We start from the raw sequence: 26,413 nt of genomic DNA on the forward strand, positions 1-26,413 counted from the left end.
GAGACTTACAGTCCAGGAAAAGGAGAGGAGCTCTCCTCTCACTTAAATGTGTCCTCTTTTTGATAAGACAAGCCAAGTATGACTTACTACAGTAACTTCATAATATTATGCATGGAAGTAAATACACAATGGTGACTCCCTAACACTAAAACCATTAGAGGTTAGACATATGGAACTTGTGTCAAGAGAGAAGCAAAGAATTATTTTAAAAATGCTGAGTGTACATGCTCACTGAAAAATGAAACATGAGGAAAACATTTCAGTAGGCACTCCAGTCTCTATGTATTTCTTGAACCATGAATTAAATACAAAGAAGGCTAAAGAGATAGGAAAAAGAAAGTTTGATATTCAAGAGGACACTATACTACATTGTGAATTGCTTTTCTTAACTCGTTTGATCATTTACTCAACTCTGTGCCTGGTCTTCATGCTTAAGATATAACATTGAAGAAAAATGACAAAAATCTCAGACTAGGAGTGATTTGGGGCAGATAAAAATAATATACATGTAAATTATATGGTTGTAAGATGGTGATGACTGCTATAAAAATTAAAGCAGTAAGAGTACAGAGTACAGAGGATGATGTCTAGGGGACGCTGATACACAGGGTGCAATTTTAAATAGGGTTGTCATGGCAGGTGTCATTAAGAAGGTGGTAAGTGAATAAATAATGGAAGGATGTGAAGTAGTTAACCATGGCTATATCTGAGAGAAGAACATTGCGTGCAGAGGGAACAGTGAATGCAAACATCCTATGGTAGGGACATGATGATATGTTGGGACAAGAAAGATGTGCTGAGGTGGGGCACACCCGGGAAAGATGAGTACAAAATAAAGCAAGACAGTGTCCCTTTCACTGGTCTAGAGCCGCTGGTAACCCCTTCCTTTGACGGTACCTTCTAGATGTTTGTATCCCAGAAGTACAGAAGAAAGTCAATATTACCATCATATGATCCTTCCTGTCTCTAAAAAGGCAACATTCAAAAAAACACAAAATTAGAAATTTAAAAAAAGACCACTTCCACAGTTTGGTGGTAGCAGTGGTCTCTGTAATTTACCCAAATATTCAGAGGAGGTCCACACCTGTCTTCGAGGAAAGAAAATATTTATAACTCAGAACCCACAGGACGTCACAAACAAGACCATATGGCTTTGTAACTTATCTCTCTTAAAAGAATGAGGCTGTTACTAAGAACTATTATCAACTCAGAATTTTCTAACTCCCAGATTACTTTGTTTGGCATTTAGTTTTTATAAAATATCAACGAAACACAAATCCAGTTTGACAGTCACTTTGGGATTTCTCATATGGGACAACAGGACCTAATGTTACATGAGAGTACACATTGCACCTGATTTTTGTAGTATGTCAAAAGTTATAGTAATGATAGTGATCAAGTGCCAAAATGTACAAATAATTTTAGTCCAATCCGTTCCCTACTGAATTAGCTTTATCTCTGGATTAAACAATTGACTACTTAGAAACCACCCTTTAAACATGACCGGCCACCAAAGGATTCTGAAATGGTTGATTTAATTGTTCAATAGTGGCTGGGTGTTTCACAAAAAGACAAACAAACAAAACCCTAACATTCTAATGCAAGGCCTCTGTAAAATTTACAAATTTGCAAACTTTTGTATAAATTTCCAAACTTTATTTATCGTGAATGTAGACTATTTATATACTACCATGTAATGAACACAATAGAAGCTTTATGATTAGTATTTCAAACTCCTCTCTTTAAGGAGATATTTAGAAACTATGAAAACATCATTGCTTCTCAGATGTCCAAATTCTATTTCTTTACTCCTTGAACATCTTGTACATACCTCCACTGTACACCTTGACACTTTGGTTTATTTTTGGTTGATATGTTCGCTGTAAGCCTTCCAAGGGCAGGGTTCATATTGTATTTATTGTTGATCACTAGCCTAGCGCCTGTCATGTAGAGAGCATTGAATAAACATGAATGAACAAATGAGTGAATGTTTTAATTAATTAGTGTAGGAGGCTATGTTTGATAAATGTGAAATTCAATGTTTCAGAGGATGACATGAAAAACTAAAAGAAGCAAGAAACCGTCAAAACTGCCATAGTGGTGTATTAGAGAGCTCTTACTGCATTATGCAGCCAAGCATTTTAGGGCCACAACAAGAAAAACAATCTAGCTTTCTGTACAGATAGTTTGTTCTAGCTCTAATATCACCTTTATATGAGTCAAAAACTTTTTAGACCTGAAGACATTTTTCTGTGTTTTAGAATGACACAATCCATTGATTAAGGCTCTTCACTCTGATGTCAGATGCCTGAACACTTTCAAAGTCTAAGAGAGACAAGTCAAAAAAATATAAAACACATAATCATAAAACAGTAGCTCATTAGATTATGAAGTTTAAGTTGTATAGTATTTTCCCTTCACAATGTTCTCCATAAATGTTTTAAAAACTATAAAAAGATATTTGGTTAAGAATGTTTTCTTTTATCCTCTATTATTTCTAATGTGTATGCCTAAATCTGAAACATCATCTCAATTCCTTATGAGATCGAATGTGTGTAAATATTAATAGGACAAAGATTAAACTTAATTAAAATGGACAACAAAATCCTGCATCATGAATGATTGATTTAATATGTCCATTTTTATATCAAACCTGAAGTAAGTTTGCTCACCTGTTATTCAGCAGACCAATCTCTGACACCAGGTGTAGTGGAAGAAAGTAGGAATTTTATTATTGCACAGTGCTGATCAAGGAGGAAGGTCAGCTAACACTGAAATCCCAAACTCCCTGAAAAGCTAAAAGGAAGAGTTATTATTTGGAGTTTAAGTAGGGGAGGGGCAGCATATGACCGTGCTGGTTGGAGCCTGTGTTTGGCCTTGAGACTACTTGCAGAGAGGAGGGAGCCCATGACCTTGCTGGTCAGCAGCTTTCCCACCAACCTGTACCTCTTTGCAGGGAGGAGATAATGAATCCAGGTGCTTGTCCTTACCTGTGTCTGTCTCCGTGGAGAATAGTTGATTCTGGAGCCAGGAAGCCAGGGAGTATGCAGGGAATGAGTGTTTTGGTTTTGACTCCACATATGCTGGGTTTAATGTGGGGGAACACATATCAGGGTTGGTATGAATTCTCCCCTATTTTACCTCCATCTCTCAATCTTGAGGGATTTGGGGTGATCTAGCTACTTCGTGCTGAAACAGGGCGTATGTTGTTCCATCTCACTGAACCAGGCTTTTAATAAGGTGATGAGGCAAATACACTCCCAAAGTTAGGCCAGTATCAAGTCAGTAACCAGGTATTTAATAAGAAGTTTCTCTAGAGAAACAAAGAGAGAACAAACAAGGTTAATGGTTGGAGCAAATTGTAAACTAGTCCTTGAGCCCAGGGGCAGCCAATCAAGATTTCTAGAAGTTAGGGTCAAAGCATCTTTTGCAGTTTGAAATATCTCTGATGTTGTCATCAGGCACTCAGGTAACTTTTTGGAGTCGTTTACACAGCAGTAGACATGAATCTCTCTTAAGTTTATATTACGTCCTCCAGCTTCAGTTTGCAGGGCTTCAGGAAAAAGAGCAGATTTACTTTTCACTGATTCTGAATGAAAATAATGGAAAAGAACTGAAAATGTTAGTCTGTACGTTTCTAGCCAGATATTTCAGGAGACTAAAAGAATTCAGGATCTAGTTGAGTTAACAGATGTAACAAAACTCTTAAAGACGATTGACAAAACCAAAATCCAATATCTACAAATGTGTATTATAGCTTCTATTGAAACATAATCTTTTTTTCTAAAATCATCCTCAATTTCACTAGACATAGCCAAATTAAGACTAGCTGGTTTGCAAAATAAGTCTAGTTTTCATAAATTTGGCCTAATTATTTACATAAGTACAGCAAGAATAGAAATTGATTATATAGGCTCTTTTAAATCTGCTTTGCTGGAACCTTATAAGGAATCTCAGATTGAACTTCAAAGGCCTTGCAAGGCCAGGAAAGCCAAGCCAAGGACTTGTCATCAGATTCTGCCTGCAGTACCTACAGATTTGGGTGAATTTCCCTCTTCACGAGGTCCCCAACATATTGAGGTTCCTTGTACCTGCCAGAGGGAGCAACATTCTTTGCTCAACCTTAGCAGTTCACTGAACCCATAAGCAAGGTACCAGGCCAATATTTCCAAGTGACTTTCTTCCAGAATGTCATCCTTCATTCCTCAAAAGCTGTCTTGTCATATCTGATCTAGCGTGTTTTTCTCAAATATGATGTTCCAGTCAAAGCCCTGGTGTTTAGTGTTTCCAATTGTGTCCTGTTATAAGAAAAACAGATTATCTTTTTCCCAATCCCTACTGAATCCTCATATTATTTTCTGCTCCCTGTCAAATAATTTCTCTAAAGTATTTCATTATAATTAGGATATGAAACACGGTAAGATTTTGTCATTTAAAAGATTTACCTGATGGACTTTACATAATAAGAAGAAAACCATTACATAGATCTCCTTTATTTGGAAAAAATCCTATTCTGTCATATCTTTTCATATGTATTCACAGCCTGCATGCTTTCTGAGAAACAGTATGAATGTGAAATGGTAACCACATCTCTGTTTTAATCTCCAGAGATAAAAGAGGAGCTAATTTACTCAGAAGTGGAAACATGGGCTTTGAACTCCAATCAGACAAAGATAAGAAGAACTGAATCATGCAAAGAAAAAGGTAGAGTTTATGCAGAGGACCTATCTTATCTGTCCTCCGATTACTTAGCCTACATGTATGTGATTCAAGTAAAGTCAGACAGAAATGGAAAAGCAGTGTTGAAAATGTAATATCCTTGTTTAGTATATTCCTGAGAATAAATGTAGTTTGGGTGCCATATGCATATATTCATAACTGAGCAAGTCAAGCAGGAAAATTATTTCTTTCAGTTTGTTTTTAATCAATTGTGAATCTCCTGATGTCACTATTTACACATTCTATGAAGTTTCAAGAAACACTATTTGATTAACATTATCTGATGAATATTTGTGATTATAATTCCTTCTGTGCAATAGCTGTGGCTATTCCTAATGTTGAAGAACAGTAGTGGCGCTACACTGAGAAAATTGTGGATGCTTTCAGATGTCTGCACGCATATGATATTTATAAAATATCTTCTGAATGTAGGTCAATAAAAGCGATTTATACAAAAATATTTTAGAAGTATATTCACATTTTTAAAGCCACATTCATATGCTTAAAATTCTACTTTGGCTTCATAAAGCATTGAGATGAGTGAGGGGTTTATTTTGGTAAATTTAAAATAAGTGACTTCCCTAAAGATATGTGGCAAGAGAACAGAGAACAGAACCTAGGCATCTAACTCTGAGTTCACTGTTTCAAATTGGTCAGTATCTGTTTCAATTCTTAATTTCAAGTTTGAAGACATTCAAGAGTTAGGGTCTTGAATTTATGGGAAAGTCTCCCTCTAAACCCTGCTCTTTAATTCAGTCTTTGCTCTGCTGATCTCATTCTGTCTTTCTCTCTAGGCAGGCTCTTCGGTTCCATTTTCCTGGGGACTCACTGTAGTGATTCTTGGAATCTTCCGGTTTTTTCTTCTTTTAACAACTGGAGTCTTGGGATATAAGGGTAAGTTAAACAAGATCTGTGGCCTGAACCAAATATCTTCTTCTTTTGGAATTACTATTTTTACTATTCTTCCTTTCCTAATACTTCCAAGGCTATGATCTCCAGTTCTACCCAGGAAACCCTGCGTTTCGCCATTTACAAAATTCTGCCACAGCTTCTTATGTCTCCTTTCCTTATAAAGCCTGATCATATTCAGGATATTTCCAGGAAAGGCTATATTTGAGGTGTTTTTGCTGGGCTCTCCTTTGAGATTCTGACAAAGACATGGCAGATAAAATAAAAGTGGAAAAACTGAAAACAACCCTATTCCACGTTATTGATTTCTAATATCCTCATTACATCATGAGTCAGCATCTACCCATTGAAGATGAACTCAGTATCAGGTTCAACTTTTTCTTTAAATCAGATTCAATTTGTATCTTTATGTGGAATTACTGCTACAGTGACAGACTGAATGGCTTATTTTAATTAATTAGTGTAATTACTTGCAAGAAAGTATTGTACCTGCCATTTTTAAGTGCCTATTGTATATATATCTGCCTTTCTACAGGAAAATGTACATTATTCTCATTAATTATGCTTATTAATCCTTATTCTCAGTTTATTAAGATAATGCAAAGATATCTGAAGTAAAGCTAAAGAGCAGAGATATATCATTTTCAAAGTGGAGTGAGGCAGCCAGGGTTTGAACCCCAACTCCAATTATTAATTAATTGAATAATCTTACAAGCCTCGGTTTCCTCATCCATAAAATGGAGATAATGATATCATCTCATAGGGTTGTTATAATGATAAAATATGAAAATATATGCGTATCCAGTATGGAAAACAGAAATCTCCTTGAGTATTTAAAACAGAGGGAATTTAGTTCTGGGACTTGATTAAGCAATGTGACAAACTGCTAAGATGTGACACAGATGCTCAGAAACTACTTGGGGGTCGATAAGGAAACACAGAGATTAACAGTACCAAGAAGCCTCTAATACCCTTTCAATTAGGAATAAAAGAAGGAGATGGCTTTCCCAGAACAAGGCCACTGCCAGAACCTAGAACCACAGAAGATCTGTCCAATGAGAGGATCATAGAAGTAATGCAGCCATTGCTAGAGATGCAGCCTAAAGTAGAGAGGAGTGAAAACTACTCCGGTTTCTCCCTTTCTCCCATCCTCCAAATTCCTATTAGCATCTCCTCTTGACAAAACCCACATTGAATCTGGAAACTTGGTTTTACAGAACACATCTTATACACCTTCTCAGATTCTCCGCGTCAGCTTCATAAGTCTCTCGGGTTCTTAACCACTTGCTTTACATAGTTGTCCCTGCAGGTGAGGCTGAATGATTCCACTGTCTTAAGTCTACAACTGAACTATCTAGCTCCCAACAGCAATTCCAGACTCTGGTAAGCATCAGAAGTGCAGGCTACTTCTTTCCACTTGGAATGAACTACAACCAAGGGGAGACAGAGATGGAAAAGATCTGGCACATCAATCCTTCTCCACTCCTCCCTTCCTTGGACTATTCATACTTACAGTGTTTCTGTACAGCCACACTATCCTTTGTCAATTGAGCAACTTCGTTCTTCGTGGAGCAGCACTCAGCTCAAATATGTACCACCTTGTATTTGTTTCCCATCCTTCCTTGCCTCACTTTCCTTTTCTCTCATTTTCACTGCCCTGTAAAGCACTGATAGCACTTAAGGTTCTCCTCAGGCTTTGTTTGGTTAAGACACTGGGAAATACAGCCAGGAGGGCTAACTCCCCTGCAATGCAAAGCTGAGCAGAGGAAGAGCAAGCTATAGGTCTGAGCATAAATGGGCCCAGAGTGGTATATTCTAACCTCAATGTCCATTCCCATCCTTACATTCCTACTTAAATCTTATATTACAACTCTATGCTTCCACTTAATATGAGGCAACTGTCTGCTATGCCAAGAAAGAGGCTCTCACCCTCTCCCTAACAAGGAGAGACACAATGCCCGATTAGTCCTTAGTCTACTTCCCTTAAATATTGGGCCTCCAAATGATATGCAGCCTTCCCTATCAGCTCTAGATGTGGGCCCTCATAGTTTGGAAATCTGCATTGCAATGGTAAAGTCCACTAACACTTCTTATACTAAATGGCTCTGGAAATAGAGGAAAAAATATATAATTATTTTTCGTATACACATATCATATGCTTATCACTATATCCTCACTTCTGTAATAGGTCATGAAGCCAGAGTTGATCTTTATCACTTTCTACTCCCACCATCCATTCGTTTTCCTTATGAGGCTAATGTCTCCACAGGTTGGGGTTGCTTGTCTAGTGTGATAATTCATCCCAAGAATTTCTTTCCTATTTTACTTTATATACAAGATTTATTTAATTGGACTATCTCCATTTGGTCTTCCTTCACCTTAGGATCTTTGGGCTATTGCACTAATATAACTACCCACTAACAACCTGTCATAGGAGGCATAATAGGGAGCTAGGACTCAAGTGTATTAAGGGACATCCCTGTCACAAATGTTCAGTTTCTGCCTAACTCCTCCATCTAATGTCTTCTGTACTATTTAAGTTTAGGAGGTCATGTATGAGTCTTAGTGACTTAGCTTTACACAGTGGGAAATGTCCAGCCTTCTTGACTTGTCCTTTCCTTTATCTCTCTTCCTCATATAGAAACATCATAGTTTATATCTTCTAGACATCCAATAACTATTCGCAGTACAGAAGATCTGCTTTCTATATGCAGCTGGTGGTCACATATTATCAGCATTTCTACATTCAGTAGTTCTTTCATAAATAATTTTCCATCATTCATGATTAATTTTAAACCACCTAAGTCACCTGACAACTCAATGGTAGCAGTAAAAACAATTAAACATTTAGGGGAAGAAATTTGAGTTCGAATTTTGAAAGAAGGCGTAAGACAGGCATGAGACCAACTATCACTATACCTCCTCTCTGGGTATGGTATGGATCCCAATGAAGACGCCGAAAATAATATAGAATTTTCCATTGCACGATATTGTAAACATTATATCTTTTCTCACTGGCTAATGGTATATGCGCTTATTTAGAAAGGGGTTATCTGATGTGGACCAAATCCTCATTGCAAACTCCCCTGAATGGCTACTATCCTGCCTTTCAATAGATGGCACCATCTTAACCCGGACTTTTTGGAAAAAAGAGCCTGAGCGTGATAACACTTAATGGGGGGAAGAAGTGAAATCCAAAGGAAGAAAGAATGAGAGACAAAAGGAAAGGGAAATGAGTCAGGGAAGGAAGAAAAGCAAGTACAAGATAATACATTTTCAGAAGCTGGCCACAGCTTCACAAGAATACCATCTTTTACTCATTCACATGGAATATCTCTGAGCAGCCCTTACACAAACACGGATCTTCAAAGTGTCCATCAGATTGTAGGAGGGGACTAACAGTTCACTGGCAGTCTCTTGCTTGTCTTCTGTCTTTTTCGCATGAAAATTTTCCATATAGGGCATTTATATCCCTGCATTTCTGGATTGTGTTACCGGAGCCCTTCAGGACACCTCTGACAGCCGCAGCCTCTAAGGGACCTGGTCAACCTGGGCACTGAATCTATTATGGCTCTTACCAAGGTGGACATGATGGAAGCTGTGCCAAAGTCTGGCCTTATACAAATTATGATAACCTAGTTGTATAACCATGGGTACAAAACAAGCATTGCAGAGGCAGCTCTGAGTAGGAAGCTGGGCTAGCATCCAGGTGAGAGAGACCGACGGGCTGACAGACCAGGGAAAACACATGATCTAGGTCCAGTGTACTGTCCAGTGATGGGGGATGTTTGAACCTGTTTATCAAAAGCTTTATGAACTTTCTAGTTTAACTTTGATCTCATACTGGTAAAGCTGTAGGTTTGACAAGAGGATATGTAAGTTTTCACTTAAGAAGCCAGGAAAATAAAAGCAGTTAAACTCTAAGTAGAAGAGAGGAAATAATAAAGGCAAAAAGATGTAATAAATAATATGGGAAATGGACAAACATAAAAGAATTAATGAAACAAAAAGCTGCTACTCAACAAGATCGATAAAACTGAAATAAATCTCTAGCTAGACAGATCAAGGAAGAAAAATACAAATACAGAAACATTAGAAATACAAGCAATATCTGAAAAGAAAGGACATGATTAGAGATAAGAAGGAAATAACAGCAAATAGATAATAAGGAAATATTATTCTTACAGGTTGAAACATGTCCTCCAAAAAGATATGTTGAAGTACTCACTCTTGCACCTGTGAATGTGACTGTATTTAGGAAGAGGGTCTTTGCAGATGTAATTAACTTAAGATGAGGTCGTTAGAGAGGGCCATAATCCAATATGACTGGAGTCCTTATAAGAAGAGGAAAATGCATCTATGACAGAGGCCCACAGGGAGAATGCCATGCGATGACAGAGGCAGAAATTGAGGAATGCATCTACTAGCAAAGTAACACCAAGGATCAACAGCCACCACCCAAAGCCAGAAAGAGGCAAGGAGAGATTCCACCCAGAGTCTCAGAAGAAGCATACTGACACCTTGGTGATGGACTGCTGTCTTCTACAACAATGAGAGAATACATTTCGGTTGTTTGAAGCCAGCAGATTTGTGGTACTTTGTTATAGCAGCCCTGGGAAACTTACACAACTATGAAAAAACAATATGACAATAAATTTGACCATTTAAACAAAATGGACAGATTTCTTGAAAGATAAAAATTATCAAAATTGAAAAAAACAATGTCTAAATAATCCTAACTCTATTAAAAAAAATGGTATTCCTAATTAAATACCTTCTCCTAAAGAAAACTTTAGACCAGATTATTTCACTAGTAAATTTGATCAAACATTTAAGGAATGAAAATACAAATCCTATCCTCAAAGATAGATGGATATTCCAAAAAATGTCAAATGAGTATCTAAGGCCAGTATTTCTCCAATACCATGAACACAAAAAGACATCTAAAAAAGAAAATAACAGACCAATATCTGTTATGAATATCAACACAAAATTCCTTAAAATATTACGCAAGAAAATCAAGCAATATATTAAAAAGTATGATAAATACAGCATCACCCAGTGGGATTTATCTAAGCAGTGTAAGTTTTATTTAAAACTCAAAAACAAATCAATGTAATTCACCATATTAAATGACTAAAAGAGAAAATCTATAATCATCTCAATAAATGCAGAAAAATCATATAACAAAAAACAACGCCCCTTCATGATGAAAGTCTGCATCACTAAGAATAGAAGGGAATTTCCTCCACATGATAAAGAGGATCTACAAAAATACCTACAGCTGACCTCACACATCATAGTGAAAGACTAAATACTTCTCTTTGTCAGACCGGAACAAGGATGCCTACTACCATCACTTCTCAACATTGTACCAGAGGTTCAAACCAGTACAATAAAGCAAGAGAAAAAATGAAGGAAAAGGATAAATAAATCTTTCTACATTCTCATGGGACATAATCATGTACATAAAACAGAAAAATCCTACTGAATCTACAGAAAGGAGAAAACAACCTACAGGAAATAAGTAAACTTAGCAAGGTGTTAGGACACGAGGACAAATTTACAAAAACCAATTTCATTTCTACAAATTAGCAACAAATAATTTGAAAAGAATGTCAAATGCCATTTATAATAGCATCAAGAAACATAAATTTATCAAAATACGTATAAGACATACCCTGAAATGTATCACACTGCTGACAGAAATTTAAAAAGAGATAAATAATGGTCAGGAATTCTAACATTCAATATTGTTAAGACGGCAATTCTCCCAAATTAATCTACAGATTCAATGCTGTCCCAGGCAAAATCTCATCAAACATTTTTGAAAAAATTTTGAGAAAAAGTAAAATTCCAGAATAGCCACTATACTTTTTAAAAAGGACAGATTTGGAGGATTCATACATTTGATTCCAAGCCTTACTATAAAGCTATCTCACTGAGACAGTCTGGTGTTACTGTAAGAATAGGCACATAGATCACTGAGACAAACAGAGAATTCAGAAATAGACCCACACAGATGTGGTCAATTACTTTTCTACAAAGCCACCAAAGTAATTCAGCGGAGGATAGGGAAGTCTTTTCAACAAGTTGTGCAAAAAACCCGGATATCTATATGAAATAATAGTGAACTTAGACCTTTTCTCACACAAAAAATTAAGCTGAAATGACTATAGGCTCAATATATAAGTTAAAACTATAAAATTTCTAGAAGCAAACACAGCAGAAAAATCCGTGACCTTGATGTAGGCAAAGATTTCTTAGGACATAAAAAGCACAAAAAAGGAAAAAGATAATCAATTTTTCTTCATCAAAATTTTAAAACTTCTGCTTCTTGAAAGACACCATTAAGAAAATGAAAAGGGAAGACATAGACTGGGAGAAAGTATTTGCAATACATATATCTAACAAGGGATTTGTATCTAAATCATATAAAAAACTATTATAGCTCCATAATAAGACAGAAAACCCAATTTTCAAAAAGATAGACCAGACACTTCAATGGGCAAAAGCCTGAACAGTCACTTCACAAAAGAAGGTGAACAAATGGCCAATAAACACATGAAAATATGCTCAATGTCATTAGTCTTTAGGGAAATACAAATTAAAAAACCACAATGAGATACCATTATACACCCAACATAATGGCTAAAATTAGACAGACTGCTAATATCAAGTATTGACAACGACATGAAACAAGTAGAATTCTCATGTGTTGCTACTGGGAAAATAAAATGATGCAACCACATTGGAAAAAAAAACTAGAAATGTCTTATAAAATGAAACATGCACTTACTATAGATTCAACAATCAAATTCCTAGGTATTCAATAAAAAGAAATGAAAAAACATGTCCACACAGAGGCTTGCACATAAATGTTCATGGCAGTTTTATTCATAACAGCCAAAACTTAGAAACTCATCAAATGTCCATAGGTAGATGAACAAATGGTGGTTTACCCATACAATGGAATACTACTCAGTAACAAAAAGAATGAACTAATGATACACGAAAGAACATGAATTAATTTCAAAAATATGCTGAGCAGAAAGAAGCCAGATACAAAAGAGCACACGATGTATGAAATTCTATAATAGGCAAAACTAATTGATAGTGACAGAAAACATATCACTGCTTGCCTGGGTTCAGGTGGGTGGGGAGGAGCATAAAAGAACTTTTGGAGGTGATGAAAATGTTCTATGTCTTGATGTGATGGTATCTAAGAGCTGTATACGTGTGTTAAAAACCCATTGATCTCAGGATTTAAAATAGATGTGTTTTATTGCAAGAAAGTATAACTCAATAGAGTTGATTTTTAAAATGTAAGGTCCACAAAGACAAAGAAATCCTGAAGAACTATCCCAGATTAAAGGAGAGTAAAGCAATATCACAAGTAAATGTACTGCACGATCGTGAACATGGAGGAGAAACACCTATAAATGACATTGTCGGGACAGTTGACAAAATATGAATGTGGATTGTAGATGAAATCATAGTACTGTAGAAATGCTAAATTTCCTGATTTTGATCATTGTACTATGGTTTAGCAAGACATAGTCCTTGTTCTTGTAAAATATTTAGACAAAGGGACATAATGTCCCCAACTGATCATCAAATGGATATCAAAAGGAGAGGGAGAGAACTGCAAAGCTCAACTAGAACAAAATATAAACAAATGCTACCTATGGGTAAAGGTTATATGAGAGTTCCTTGTACTATTGTTTCAACTATTCAATAAGCTTGAAATTAGAGTAAAATTTTAAAAAAATTCTTTTTTTAATGCGAGGTAAGTATCCAGAAGAGGGGTGGGAGGGAGCAGGAAAACTATTTCTTGGTTCTTAATTGTGCTATCTTCCAAACCCAGAGGCTATTGAAATGATTTATCCTATCCATAAGGAAAAGACCCAGGCTCTTTACCAGAGTTCTCTACCTGGCTCTGTGAGGGGTTCAGGGAAAGAGAAAGAATTTCTCAGGGCCATTAAAGAGATGGGAAACTGCTTTCCAAAGACAAAATCTTCCCCAAGAAGACAGATGGCATCTGATCTCGTAAATCATAATTGAAAACAGCATTTTCTTCTTCTTCCGACTCATCTCTGTTTCCACAATGGAATAAATCCTCCTGTCAAAAAATATTAATTTGTAAGGAATCACAAATTATCACAGGAAACAAACAAAAAAATGACAAAATTCCATTTCACCTTTCTTCTGTGTCAATTGAAGCAGGGAGTGAAATCACAATCAGTTCTCTTCTCACAGATACATTTATATTTCTTAGCACAATCAATATCTGCTATTCTTATTGAGCTTAAAAATGCACATTTTCCTCTTCTCCCGGAAGGCAAACTCATTATTTTAAAATTACTGTAGAACAGAAAACATACATGGTCAATCGTTGAATTCTGAAACTTACAAGAACATAAATCATAATCGTCTTAAGTCTGTGGCCTAAAGATCTGGAATATGGAAACGTTAATCATAACTTCATCAGGAAAAGATTTTCTTTTGCTTTTTAGCCCATTAACTAGAATAACAGCCTCCTGATCACACCCATGATCTTCCATTTTATTCCACTGTAGCAATTTCTGGTCAGAAGGCAAAATTACCTTGCAATATAGCTATCGTTTCATGATATATAGCAAGCATGCTTTCTTATGTTAACTTTTTCAATAAAGGTAAGATATTAAAAGGAGAATAACTGGGAGCCAGCCCAGTGGCATAGCAATTAAGTTCGCAGGTCCTGCTTTGGCAGCCCAGGTTTCACAGGTTCAGATCCTGGGCATGGACCAATATACTGCTCATCAAGACATGCTGTGGCAGGTATCCCATGTATAAAAAGTAGGGGAAGATGGGCATAGATGTTAGCTCAGAGCCAATCTTTCTCAGCAAAAAAATAGGAGGATTGGCAGTGGATGTTAGCTCAGGGCTAATTGTCCTCAAAAATAAAAAAAAGAAAAACTGAATTCCTGTGACAGAGATAACTAAGTCTGGTGTGCATATACCTTAAGGAGAAAAAGTAGAATTGGAATATGGTCAGAGATGAGGTTATTTAATTGATGTTTTTATTCGCTTTTTTTCTTTTCCTTCCCTACCCCATTGCTAGTAATCATTAGCTAAAACATGACAATCCGTTGAGAAATATCTAACAGTGAGACTTCTATCTCAGCAAAGTGGTGGATTACATACCAGAACTATCTTCCTATGGAAATAACTAAAAATGCTGAATAAAAATATTTAATCCTTCTTGAATATATTTATGAATTGGCAAGAAGCAACTTCATACACAAGCTGAGAGTTAAAGTAAATGTGGGAACCCAGAAGGGTAAGCGAAGCTCTGAAGTCAGTTTTTCCCTTCATTGATATAATAGGTTGAATAATGAATTCCACCTATGATTCTAAATAGAAAGCAAGCTACATAGAATTGAGATGCCAAAGGGATGTAACTTCAGTATAAACCACCCAAGAACTGTCTTGAATCTTGGTCTTAAGCAGAAGAGAAAAAGAATAATCCCACCTAAGAGTTCAAAATCATACACCATCCCTCATGTAATCTGCATTTGCTACATTATTTAAGAATATTCAAAATTGCTACAGGAATAAAGAGAAATCAACAAGGAAGATAAATGAAACTAAGTAGCTCATGAGGCAGAGTCAGAACACATAAGATGTAAGTATGTATATGTAAGTAACCTATGAGACATGCTAGGTATAGATACAGTAAGGAGAACATGTGTGTGCTGATCATGGGAAAGGAAGAAGGAACCAAGTAGACACTAAATAGAAGACTCAAAATATACATGATGCACATAGATCCTCAACATTCATGAGGTCTTAAGTTCCCCACCCACTTGTGACATTCATCTGACCCTCTGCCTAAGAAACTCAAATAAAACCCATAGCTGCTCATAAGGTTAACTGGAAAGCTGTAGCTGTAGACAGGCTTACATACTCCTGTATGTCCTCGGTAGAGAAAATGTGCATGATCGCCACAAGAACCTTCTGCCTGTTGGGCCCCTTTACTCAAACCTCAAGTCTGGTGCTAGAAACCATCAGCAGGGAAGGGGTATGCAGCAGAGAGAGTCAGGCCACGTGAAGATTGCATAACCCAGGATTCAGGTGATCCTTTCACCCACTTGCACCTTATCCTAGTGTGACAACGTATCCCATCCCACCCAAGTGTGAGAGCTATCCCATTTCTTTCCCCTTGCATAGTACGATGTGGTTTAAATTGATTGAATTAACTGTGCAATTGGAGCATGTTAATTTGGCCTGTGAGCCTTTCTGTTCTGTGACCTCTGAGATTGTTTGCCTAGTAAGTGTACTTACAGGCTACGATTACATTAAGGTAACCTCCTGCATGACACCTTTTGTAGGTTTTCAGCCCAGAACTAGACTTCAGAATTTAGAATCAGTGGCCCAGATTCATAGTGCCCCAAGGCATCCAAAAATGCAAATTCTTTCTTGAGGAAGCCACGTTCATCTCAGTCCTTAAATAATTTCCACAGCAGATCAAAAAGGAAAAAAAAATCACTAAATGCTACATAGAAAATAGCATCATGGACAAAAACCAGCAGAAACAATACAGTGGAACCACAAAACTACAAAGATAAGAATGATCAGATACCAAATATAAAATAAGAACATTTAATATCTTTCAAGAAATGAAAGACAGCTTGAAAATATGAGTAACTAGCAAGAAAATTTGGAAACATAAAATAGAAATTCTAGAAATAAAAATGTAATATGGGGGTCAGGCCCTTGGCTGAGTGGTTAAGTTCGCATGGTCCGCTTCAGCGGCCCAGGGTTTCACCAGTTCGCATCCTGGGCGTGGCCTGGGCACCGCACATCAAGCCATGCTGATGTGGCATCCCACATAGCAGAACTAGAAGGACCTACAACTAGAATATACAACTATGTACTGGGGGACTTTGGGGAGAAGAAGGAAAATGAAGAAGTAAAAGATTGGCAACAGATGCTAGCTCAGGGCCCATCTTAAAAAAAATATATATATATATAATACATAGTTCATATTTTTTAAAAAGTCATTGAACAGTTTAACAGCAGACTATAATTAAACATAAACTCAAGAGTTTAAAAAATACTGCACTTCAAAATAGAAGAACTATAGTGAAGTTATATGTGTGTGTGTATTCTCACATGTATTTATATTTATAGATAATAGAAGCTAATAATGTAAAGGAGTTTCCAATGAGTTTTTGGAATATTCAAAATACTCATTGGAGGTTATGGGAGGGATCACTTTGGCTAAGTCAGGATGGTCCAATCTCTTCAGATCACTTCACTTTATGATTTTGTGTACCTCATAACACATCCTTCTAAGCATGCGTTTAGAATCATAATTTTATTATTATTAATAACTCCGTATGATGCATGTCTTCCTTTTTACCCATACTTCCTAAAACACTTTCTTAGTCATTCTACTTATTCTTACCAGTGACGTCTGCTTGAAAATGAGTGAAGCTGTGCAAAATAAGAGAAGATTCCTTTTAGATACAATTCCAACTCCAACACCAATATGAGAGTTTGGATGCATTCCAGAGACTTACATTCCAGAAGACATGCCGCTGTCAATCCATTTCCACTTACTTTCCGTTGCATTGTATGATAATCCAATCCAGTAGCTATCTCTATAAGTCTGGCGTTGAACAAAGTTCTATTAAGGAAACAAAACATATCATGTGAGTAAATGCCCACCTGTTAGATAATGAAAAGGAGGACAGGTAAAGGGCCCAGCTGTTTCTCTGGCCAGTACTCTGCTCCTCTCCACATCATCCTTCACCCTTCCTTCCTAGAAAACCTTCCCTTCCCTCAATCTCTGTATTTTCAGTTTTCAAAGTAATTTTCTCCAGGATTATTTATGTTAAAAATGGCTGTCAGTCTCATAGATTATTTAAAGCATGGAATAATTTAAAATCTAAATAAATAACAATAGGAGACATTAATTAAATTATGACACTTTATGAAACCATTCAAAATCATGCTCCAGAAAAATATTTACAGATGTAGAAAAATGATCATTACATATTCTTAAGTGAAAAAAGGAATCTTCAAAACAATTTTATTAAAACAACAAATGTATGTGAGGAGATGTGCCTTAGAGCCTTTGGCCTCATAAGAGAAAGCCTTGCTGTAGTTGGAAGAGCTGAAGGAAAAAAAGGCAGTATTTGGAAATATTTACTGTCCAAAAATGTAATATATCAAAGTGGCATATTACATAATGTCTGATTAAATGACTGAATGTACTTTAAAGTATAGGCTTAAATTAATGGCGTTTTAATGCAACAAACATAAAAAGTTACTTTATGACTTGATATCACAAATTCTTTTATGTCGTGATTTAAAACACCTGTTAGGTTTGCATATAATTTTTGTGCTGTTTTCCTAAAAGATAAATAGAGGTTTCAGGTTGATCTTTGCAAACATTTCTCTATAAAAACACATTTTCTGTGTGTGGATAGTTATTATTAATAACAAATTAAAAAGATAATTTCGGGGGCCGGCCCCATGAGCGAGTGGTTAAGCTCCCACCCTCCGCTTCAGTGGTCCAGGGTTTCACTGGTTCGGATCCTGGGCACGGACGTGGAACAGCTCATCAGGCCATGCTGAGGCGGCATCCCACATGCCACAACTCGAGGGACAACCAACTAAAATATACAACTCTTTACTGGGGGTATTTGGGGAGAAAAATCAGGGGAAAAAAGAGAAGATTAGCTCAGGCGCTAAGCTTTAAAAAAAAGAGATAATTTTGATATTGTCATCACTGTATTTTCCCTTTTTATATTTCTTTTTGAAGGATATACTTCTTGACGTAATATATAAGAATATTGATCAAGTAAATGTTACCTACAGATGCAGTGAAAATCGCCATAAAGCTAATTTGTAAAACTGTTATCACTTTTATGTTTCTCACTGTTATCTCCATTTTGCAAATCAGAAAACTGGGTCTCAGAGAGGTTAAGTACCTTAGCCACGGACACCCAGCCAGTAAGTGGCAGAAGTGGATTTTATCCCAGGCAGTCTAGCTCCTGTATTCCTAACAGTAACTACTAAACGGTATTGCCTCTGGGTTCTTAGTTGCCACTTTATAGTGAGAAATAATCACTGGTTCCAGGCTGCAATTTACCAAAGGGTTAAGTACTTCACTGAAGGAAAAACATACTTCTCTGTGAACAGGTCTCCTGCAGACTCATTAGAGAGGGAGATGATTGCAAAGACCCAAAGTGTACCTTCAAGGAGGTTTCCATATTAGAAATAAGGATGGTCATTAGGATAGATAATATGTATGGAATGCTTAGTAAGTAACAAAATCATATGCCTATTAGCACGCATGGGTCTCCTGGGAGACTCTTAACTATGCAATTTTTACTCACTCAACAGACAAAACGCAAAGAATAACTCAAGGTCCCTCTTTCTGAACTCCCCCCATCCTCAATATCTTGGGTCCAGAATGATAGAGTCCAAGAGAATAAAAGTAAATGTAACAATACATGATACCAGTTCATCTTCATCATCTATCTTCAAAAGAGATAAATTGTAACTTTCGCAAGTCTCTTTACATCCCATCCAGTTTTCATTTTCACTGGTAAAATAATAACAGTTTACTCCACAACAGGACCAGTGGTCTTCATTGAATTTGCCTACAATGTAGAAGGTGAAACATTAAACTTCTTGTCCTCTGGTATTCTGTTAAGCAGAGCAATATATTTATCATTGCTCTATAAATAAACTCTTAATAGCTATCAATAATGATAATATGAGGTTCATCAATATTCTGGAACACCAAGAGATTTATGCACTCCCACATTCACTGCAGCATTATTCACAATAGCCAAGATATGGAAACAACCCAAATGTCCATCGATGGATAAATGGATAAAGAAAATGTGATATATACATGGATGGATTATTATTTCGCCTTAAAAAGAAGGAAATCCTAGCATATGCAACAGCATAGATGGACCCTGAGGATATTATACTAATCACAGTGAAATCAGTCACAGAAGAACAAATACAGCATGATTCCACTTACATGAGATAAAAAATAGTCAAACTCAGAGGAAGGGAAAGTAGAGTGGTGGTTGGAGGGCTGGGGCGAGGTGGGAATGGGGGAATGAGGAGTCGTTGTTCAATGGGTATACAGTTTCAGTTATGCAAGATGAATAAGTTCTAGAAATCTGTCGTACAACATAGTGTCTACAGTTAGTAATACTGAACAGTGCACTTAAAAGCTTGTTCAAAGGGTACATCTCATGTTAAGTGTTTTTACCACAAAAGAAAAAAGAAACACGAGGAAACTTTTGGAAGTGCTGGATATGTCTATTATCCTAATTGTGGATGGTTTTACAGATAGATACACAGGCCCAAAAGCATCAAATTGCATACGTTAAATATGTGCAGTTCTTTGCAGAATAATAATACCTCAACAAACCTGGATTTAAAAAAAATAAAATTCAAAAAAGGATTCTGGAATGTGTTCTAAATAAAAGAAACATTATCCTTCGAACTTTTTTTCTTTTCCTCATGTATTTTACAATACCAAACTTTTAAAATATTATTAATTCTCTAGCAATAGACACAGTGAATTTCTACCACACCTACGTGATATTAAACATGTAAAATCTCTTTGTAAACTCCAAATGCTAAACAGATATTTAGTAGTTGTTGATTAACCAGGTGAATTCATTTCATCCTTATGCATGATAACAGTTTATTGTGTGAGATTTCATATTCTTATATCTTGGAGGTCTTTAACGGCATCATCACACAGAGCGGCACAAGCGTCAACACTACGGCGAATCTTGCAGATGAACTGCAGGGACTACGTGCTGATCACAAATAGACCAAAGAGCTGAAGTCAAGGCAGAATAGGAACATGCGCACAAACACAATGATCTTTGCAACAGCATCCAAATAAAAGGCCATGTGCCCATTTTAGCCGAAGTATATTTTTACTGATAGCCTCCATATGTCACGTCAGCAACAAAGTGGGAGTGTCTAATTTGCCCACAGTTCCAAAACCATCCAAATTTTCAAGGGAGGGGACATACCATTTCACTTTGTTGGAGCAGCAGGAATGCAACTGCCATTGAATTTGGGGAACCATAAGGTTCTACTAATCCAAACATGTCTTCTGGGGTCTTCATCCCATATTTGAAACAAGTAACCCGAATACCCACACCACACTAAGAGGCACAAATTAAAGTTGTTTAGTAGACCTGCATCACTAGCACATATCCTCAGCCTCTTATTCGGCCTCAAAGCTTCTGGAGGGGGAAGAAATAATGAAAAGTCACGCTATCTTTCGCTCACGATTTCCTCCATACCTGTACTTTGCAAAGACTTTGAAAAGATCTCCTGTTTTATATGACATCTCATCTTTTCCATAAAGAGTGAGTCCAGTTCCTTTTTCTGATGAAGGGTTTGATTTTTGAGAATGCCACACTCTAAAGTCTTATTTATCAAAAGTTGCTCCTTTGAGTAGTTGTTATTTCGTATACTGTCGTACTGTGGAATGAGCTTTCGTAGAATTTCCTCCTGTTGATGCTTTTCTTTAATACACTGAAAAACTAAAATTGATAGTATACATATAACACCAAAAAGCACTCATAATGTTTAAATGTTGAAATTTAATACAAGAGAAAAAGTGTCCCTTTGACAACCAACCCTTTTCATCACTTTAATTAGTAATTTGACATTAAGAAAGTAACACCTCAATAAACTGATCACAGAAATAGAAACACCAAATTTCCCACTATTAGTAACTTAAGTGTAGAATAAATAAAACAAGATATCTGAATACAATTATAATAGTAACACCATACCATTCAGTTTAGTTTCTTTTTAACAGTTAGAACATCATTTACAAATAAATACCAAAGAAAAATCAGTCAATCAACATTTAGCAACACATCTTCTGAGTATGAAAATCTATACCAAGAAACATGAAGAAATAGCACCCTTATTATTGGAGTACATGCACTATCCAGAGGAGAAAAGAGAGGAAGATCCAAATATGTAATTTTATCTGAGTGAATCATACGAGTGATTTTCACTAAAGATAAAATTAAAGGAATTCAAATAAAAGATATAGGCTGAATTCAAGATCACCCAACATCCATGTATAGAATCACTCTTTTCACTAAATGATTTCTTCATTATGTACTTATAACAAGTAAGAGAAAGTCGTAATTTCTTTTGAACAGTTGTTTCTCAAAGAATGTTCAGGCAAAATTCACAATGATTTAACCTCAGAATGCAGAATATTACGAAGTCTTGCATCAGAAGCAATGTGACCAGATATTATACAGAAGGAGAGAGCTCATTGACAGATGCAGTCATTGGAATAGGTAAGTAAAATGTGATGTGTCTGAGGAAAAATCCCAAAAAAGAGCCACCTGGGACATTCCCCAATTATAGCCGAGAAACAATTGTTGGACCATGATTAATATCTGCACAATTAGCTGTTACGGCTATTACTCAGACTTGAAAGATATAGTTCAAATACTCACTCACTGTCCCCAAAACTCTGACTGTCACCAAAAGAAGTAAACAGAGGATCCCAACAGTCACTACAAAGAGATGCCAGGACACTGAAAATTCTTTAAATAAAGAAGAAAGAAAATAATCATTAGGAAAGAGCTTGGCCTTCTACTGACCTTCACCTAGGACAATATTTGGAACAAAAAGAAAATCTTCTCCAAAAACTTTACAAAAATATATCATACAAATTGATTTAAATTTGTGCCCTTGTAATTGCAGTTTTAAAGTTTCTGATTTCTGACTGACATACGCTCATTGTAGAAATGTTACACACGAGAACAGTTCTATAGGATTTTAAAAGTACATCCCTTACAAAAAAACACAGATGGCTATAGACACAACACACATTTATGAGAATCTATACTGACATATATAATCCTTCCTGTGATCACAATTCATCATGAAGAGGAAGGAGACAGAGTCAGTACTCTTGAGAAATTGGTGGCCAGTAGTGGATATTCTGAAGCTGCAAATGTGGTTGGAGTTCATCCATAAAGTGTTTCTAGAAATCAGCTTTCTACTTTTCTCCAGTCAATACTGTATTTATCCTCCTGCTTTTGAGGTCCTTGTTACCTAAAGGTTGAATCTCTGTCACTAAGTTAAACAAGTAAAAGTTATTCTCAGTTTAGAGTTCGTGACAATATTCAAAGGGAGAGAGAAAGAATAGAAACAAAAGAATGGTCCTGTTGATTTGAACATGTTTGCTTCTTATTGCCATTAAGGTTTGGTAAATACTTAAGATACTTAAAATACGAAATAAAAATACGAATAGAAAATATATAATATGTAAATTTTATATATATAAAATATACAAAATACAAATTAAAAATATATAAAATATTCTTTAAGACTTTTACTTCTCTAGGAAATGCAATCTTTTCTTAAGAGTCTAGTCTGTCCATTACTTTGGTTTTTTTTGTTTTTTTTTTTTTTGAAAGACTCACTCTGAGCTAACATCTGTTGCAAATCTTCCTCTCTGTCTTCTTTTTTTCTCCCCAAAGCCCAAGTATGTATTGTATATTCTAGAAGTAAGCCATTTTGGTTCTTCTCTGAGAGCCACCGCCACAGCCTGGCTACTGACAGACGAGTGGTATGCTTGCATGCCCAGGAACAAAAACCAGGCAGTGGAAGTGGAGCAGGCTAACTTTAACTACTAGGCCATCCTGGCTGGCTCTGTCCTTTACTTTTAAAGGCCTCATGAATTCCTCTTAAACAAATTTGAATGAAAACATTCTATTAGTTTCCTAAATTTAAAAGAATTCACTAATTTCTCCTTTCACACAAACTTAAAGAAAAAAAGACTTGCTCTACTAGTCTACACATTTATTATTTCATATTACCATCTGAGAACCTTAAATACAGATAGGAACACTTTTTTCGAAAGTCTAAAGTTTGACAATCCATAAAAGACAGGTGAATGTAGATACTTAAAACATATACCTTTGCCATCAGTTTTCCCAGGTATTTGAATACCACCAGGCCTTAATCTGTTTTTTGATTCTGAAGGAGACTGAAGAAATCTCAAGGAGGAATCAAGTGTTTCCTGGTTGCTCATGTCTAGAGAAAGAAGAGAAACATGTTTCTCATTAAAACTTCACAACAAGATGATTGCTGTCTAATTTAAAATTAAAATGTCAGTCTATAATAACACACCCAGGATTAAGAGGTATGTGCGTATATCTGTATGTGAATGCGGGGGTGTGTTTACTAACTCCTTTAACTGACCAAAGCACATAGACTGAGCTTGATTTATGCAAGAAAAGGAAAACCTTTCAATACCTCTAATAAAGTGATTTATACTCCCAGAGATTACTGCCATAATTGTTTGAAAATAAAGAAAGAATTTGTAAAAAATCTACCAATAGATTGAATAGGCTGGGTCCTATTCACCCAGCCAATATACTTCAAAATGTGCAATCTACATATACAAATGTTAGGCAGAATTAGTACCACCCCAGATTACTGAGACACTTTTAAAACTATCAATTCAAAATACAAAAATTTCATGTTTTTGAAACTCTGAAAAAATGTAAATATCTTGGCTTAAAAAAAAACTTAATATACATGTTCAGATCTACATATAAATATTAAAAAGCTCTTGTATTCCCTTCGATTACAACATGACTCTACCAGGCTATTTCCCAAAGTGTATCCCATGCACCATCTGCTAAACAATTAAGGGTTAACACTGCAGACTGGTTAACATTCCAGATTCCAGTGCCCCATGCAAGATGTGCTGAATAAAAGTCTCTTTGTTTGGAGCCTAGACACTTGCATTTTTAATCCCAAATGATTTCATGTACACTAAAATTTTAGAAATAATCTTCTAGTGTATGATGCTGCCAGAGAAGATTATGTGAAAATAAGATTTGTCAGTGGGCAGTCAGTTAATATCCATAAAGGATTCAATCTATTAATGGATATTAATATAAAAATAAATTTTTAAATAGTAAATATTTAAAATTTACCTTACTGCATGTATTAATCAGTGTGAAAAGATGATATCCACAAAACAAGAAATATGGAAAACAAATTGCACATGTAACTATATTCTTTACAAAAATTTTTAATTTAGAAAATTCTCTTTAATAATTATTCACATTTTCTCTAATTTCTTAAGGAAAAGGAGTTTTTTCTATTACAAAACCCTTTAAGATTGATAAGATAATATGTAAATCATTAGACCCAAATAAAAAGTAATTAACCCCCCAAAGCCCTCTTCATTTAGATAACACACAAAAAAAATTGTAGCATATTGAAAGAAACAAAATAAGTTTCCATGAATGCTGAACTACAGTTTTCACATCCTTCTGAGTTACTGAAGTTCTAAAGCAACCAATACAGAATACTTACCCATTGATAACATGTTCGTGTCAAGTCATTTGTAATAAAATCCCATATTCCTAGAATCTTTTCTTCATAAGTAGGACTAACAGTATGCTCAGGTACAAAGACCTGAAGGAATAAGAGCAGAGGGTACCTGTGTCTGTGCCACGCAGCGACGCAGGTGCAGAAAGCTGAGCCAACAACAAGGTGGGAGAAGTTGGCCTTTCCAATCCTGGATCCCTTGGGTGTGAGAGGCTGTAAGATGGAAGGCAGAAATGAATTGTCTCTGAGTGGTACTCCAACTCAAAATTGCCTGCCCCTCCTCTTGACCAAAGTGATAAAAGGAAATTGTATGATAAAAGCTGAGGTTGACGGGAAAGGAAAAATGGTCACGAGCTATATGTTCCTTCATTTCAAGTAACCAACCACTTGGTACTCTTCGCAAAATAACATTCAAAATCTGCATTTGAGGACTGAAAAGATAAATGAACACAGCTTTGGAGAAACAAAAACTAATCTTTAACAAAGACTAGCATACTTCAAGGAAACTACTAGTAAAAACAAACGATTAAAATGTATATGTATAAATATACATACAAATACACAAAAAATGTGTACTACTTGATTCTTTAACTCATAAATAATCTGTTAGAAACTTTCTCTTATATGCTGCTACTTGAAAAAATGATTATTTCTCTTTCCCATTTATGTTTATTGCAGATAAATGTATTTCAGAAATTATTTTAAAACATCCATAATTCCACTATAAAAATTTTGCTGCATATTCTAATTTTTTATCCGTGCATTATGTTTACTACCAAATTGGTGTCATTCCATACACAATGTTTTTGATCTATAATTTTTTAATAAATAAAAATTTCTACATTTAAAAACTGCTTACGTAAAATGTCATTTTAAAACCAGATATAGTTATTATCCATATGGATTATACCATAATTTATTTAGGTAATCTTCTACTGTCAGACATTTATGTGGTTCCCAAATTTTTGCTAACATAAAAAATATTGTCCTGTACTTTTGAATATTTTCTTAGGAAACTTTGATAAACACAAAATTATGGGGTCAAGGAGTACATACAATAAAGAACTTTGATACATATTACCAAACACCCTCCAGAAAAGTTGTTCCCATTATACACCACTAGTCATGTATGCAATGTTCATGAGTGATTTTTTTTTTTTTAAGATTTTTTAATTTTTTCCTTTTTCTCCCCAAGCCCCCCGGTACATAGTTGTATATTCTTAGCCGTGGGTCCTTCTAGTTGTGGCATGTGGGATGCCGCCTCAGCGTGGCCTGATGAGCAGTGCCATGTCCCCGCCCAGGATTCGAACCGCCGAAGCACTGGGCTGCCTGCAGCAGAACGCAGGAACTTAACCAC

General features: G+C 35.9%; 2 protein-coding genes across 3 annotated transcripts in view; both read right to left on the reverse strand.

Moving 5' to 3' along the window:
• LY49F (killer cell lectin-like receptor) overlaps positions 1-26,413 on the reverse strand; it is a 124,066-nt gene that overhangs the window by 51,785 nt on the left and 45,868 nt on the right. Inside the window, exon 1 of one of the 2 annotated variants that reach the window (XM_070269031.1) lies at positions 25,169-25,262. The gene's annotated coding sequence lies outside the window, so the exon portion shown is untranslated. 2 annotated transcript variants of the gene reach the window in all.
• LOC111773920 (killer cell lectin-like receptor 2) lies at positions 12,504-25,319 on the reverse strand. Its single transcript, XM_023643121.2, has 8 exons — positions 25,169-25,319; positions 23,629-23,745; positions 22,158-22,247; positions 20,973-21,215; positions 19,144-19,286; positions 17,196-17,302; positions 13,830-13,992; positions 12,504-13,750 (listed from the first exon to the last, which is right to left on the reverse strand). The coding sequence occupies exons 2-7, from the start codon at positions 23,741-23,743 to the stop codon at positions 13,842-13,844; spliced, it is 849 nt and encodes a 282-aa protein (XP_023498889.1). The 5' UTR covers positions 23,744-23,745; positions 25,169-25,319; the 3' UTR covers positions 12,504-13,750; positions 13,830-13,841.

Source organism: Equus caballus, chromosome 6 (assembly GCF_041296265.1).
Source record: "Equus caballus isolate H_3958 breed thoroughbred chromosome 6, TB-T2T, whole genome shotgun sequence".
Classification (NCBI taxonomy): domain Eukaryota; kingdom Metazoa; phylum Chordata; class Mammalia; order Perissodactyla; family Equidae; genus Equus; species Equus caballus.

Excerpts from the sequence above, each read along its gene's own strand:
- LOC111773920 (XM_023643121.2), bottom strand. The coding sequence starts at position 23,743 with ATGAGCAACCAGGAAACACTTGATTCCTCCTTGAGATTTCTTCAGTCT. Across the intron at positions 17,303-19,143 it reads TAGATGATGAAGATGAACTG|AACTTTGTTCAACGCCAGAC; the intron begins GTATCATGTATT and ends TTTCCTTAATAG. Across the intron at positions 13,993-17,195 it reads AGCGGCATGTCTTCTGGAAT|TAATTTTAAAATAATGAGTT; the intron begins GTAAGTCTCTGG and ends TCTGTTCTACAG.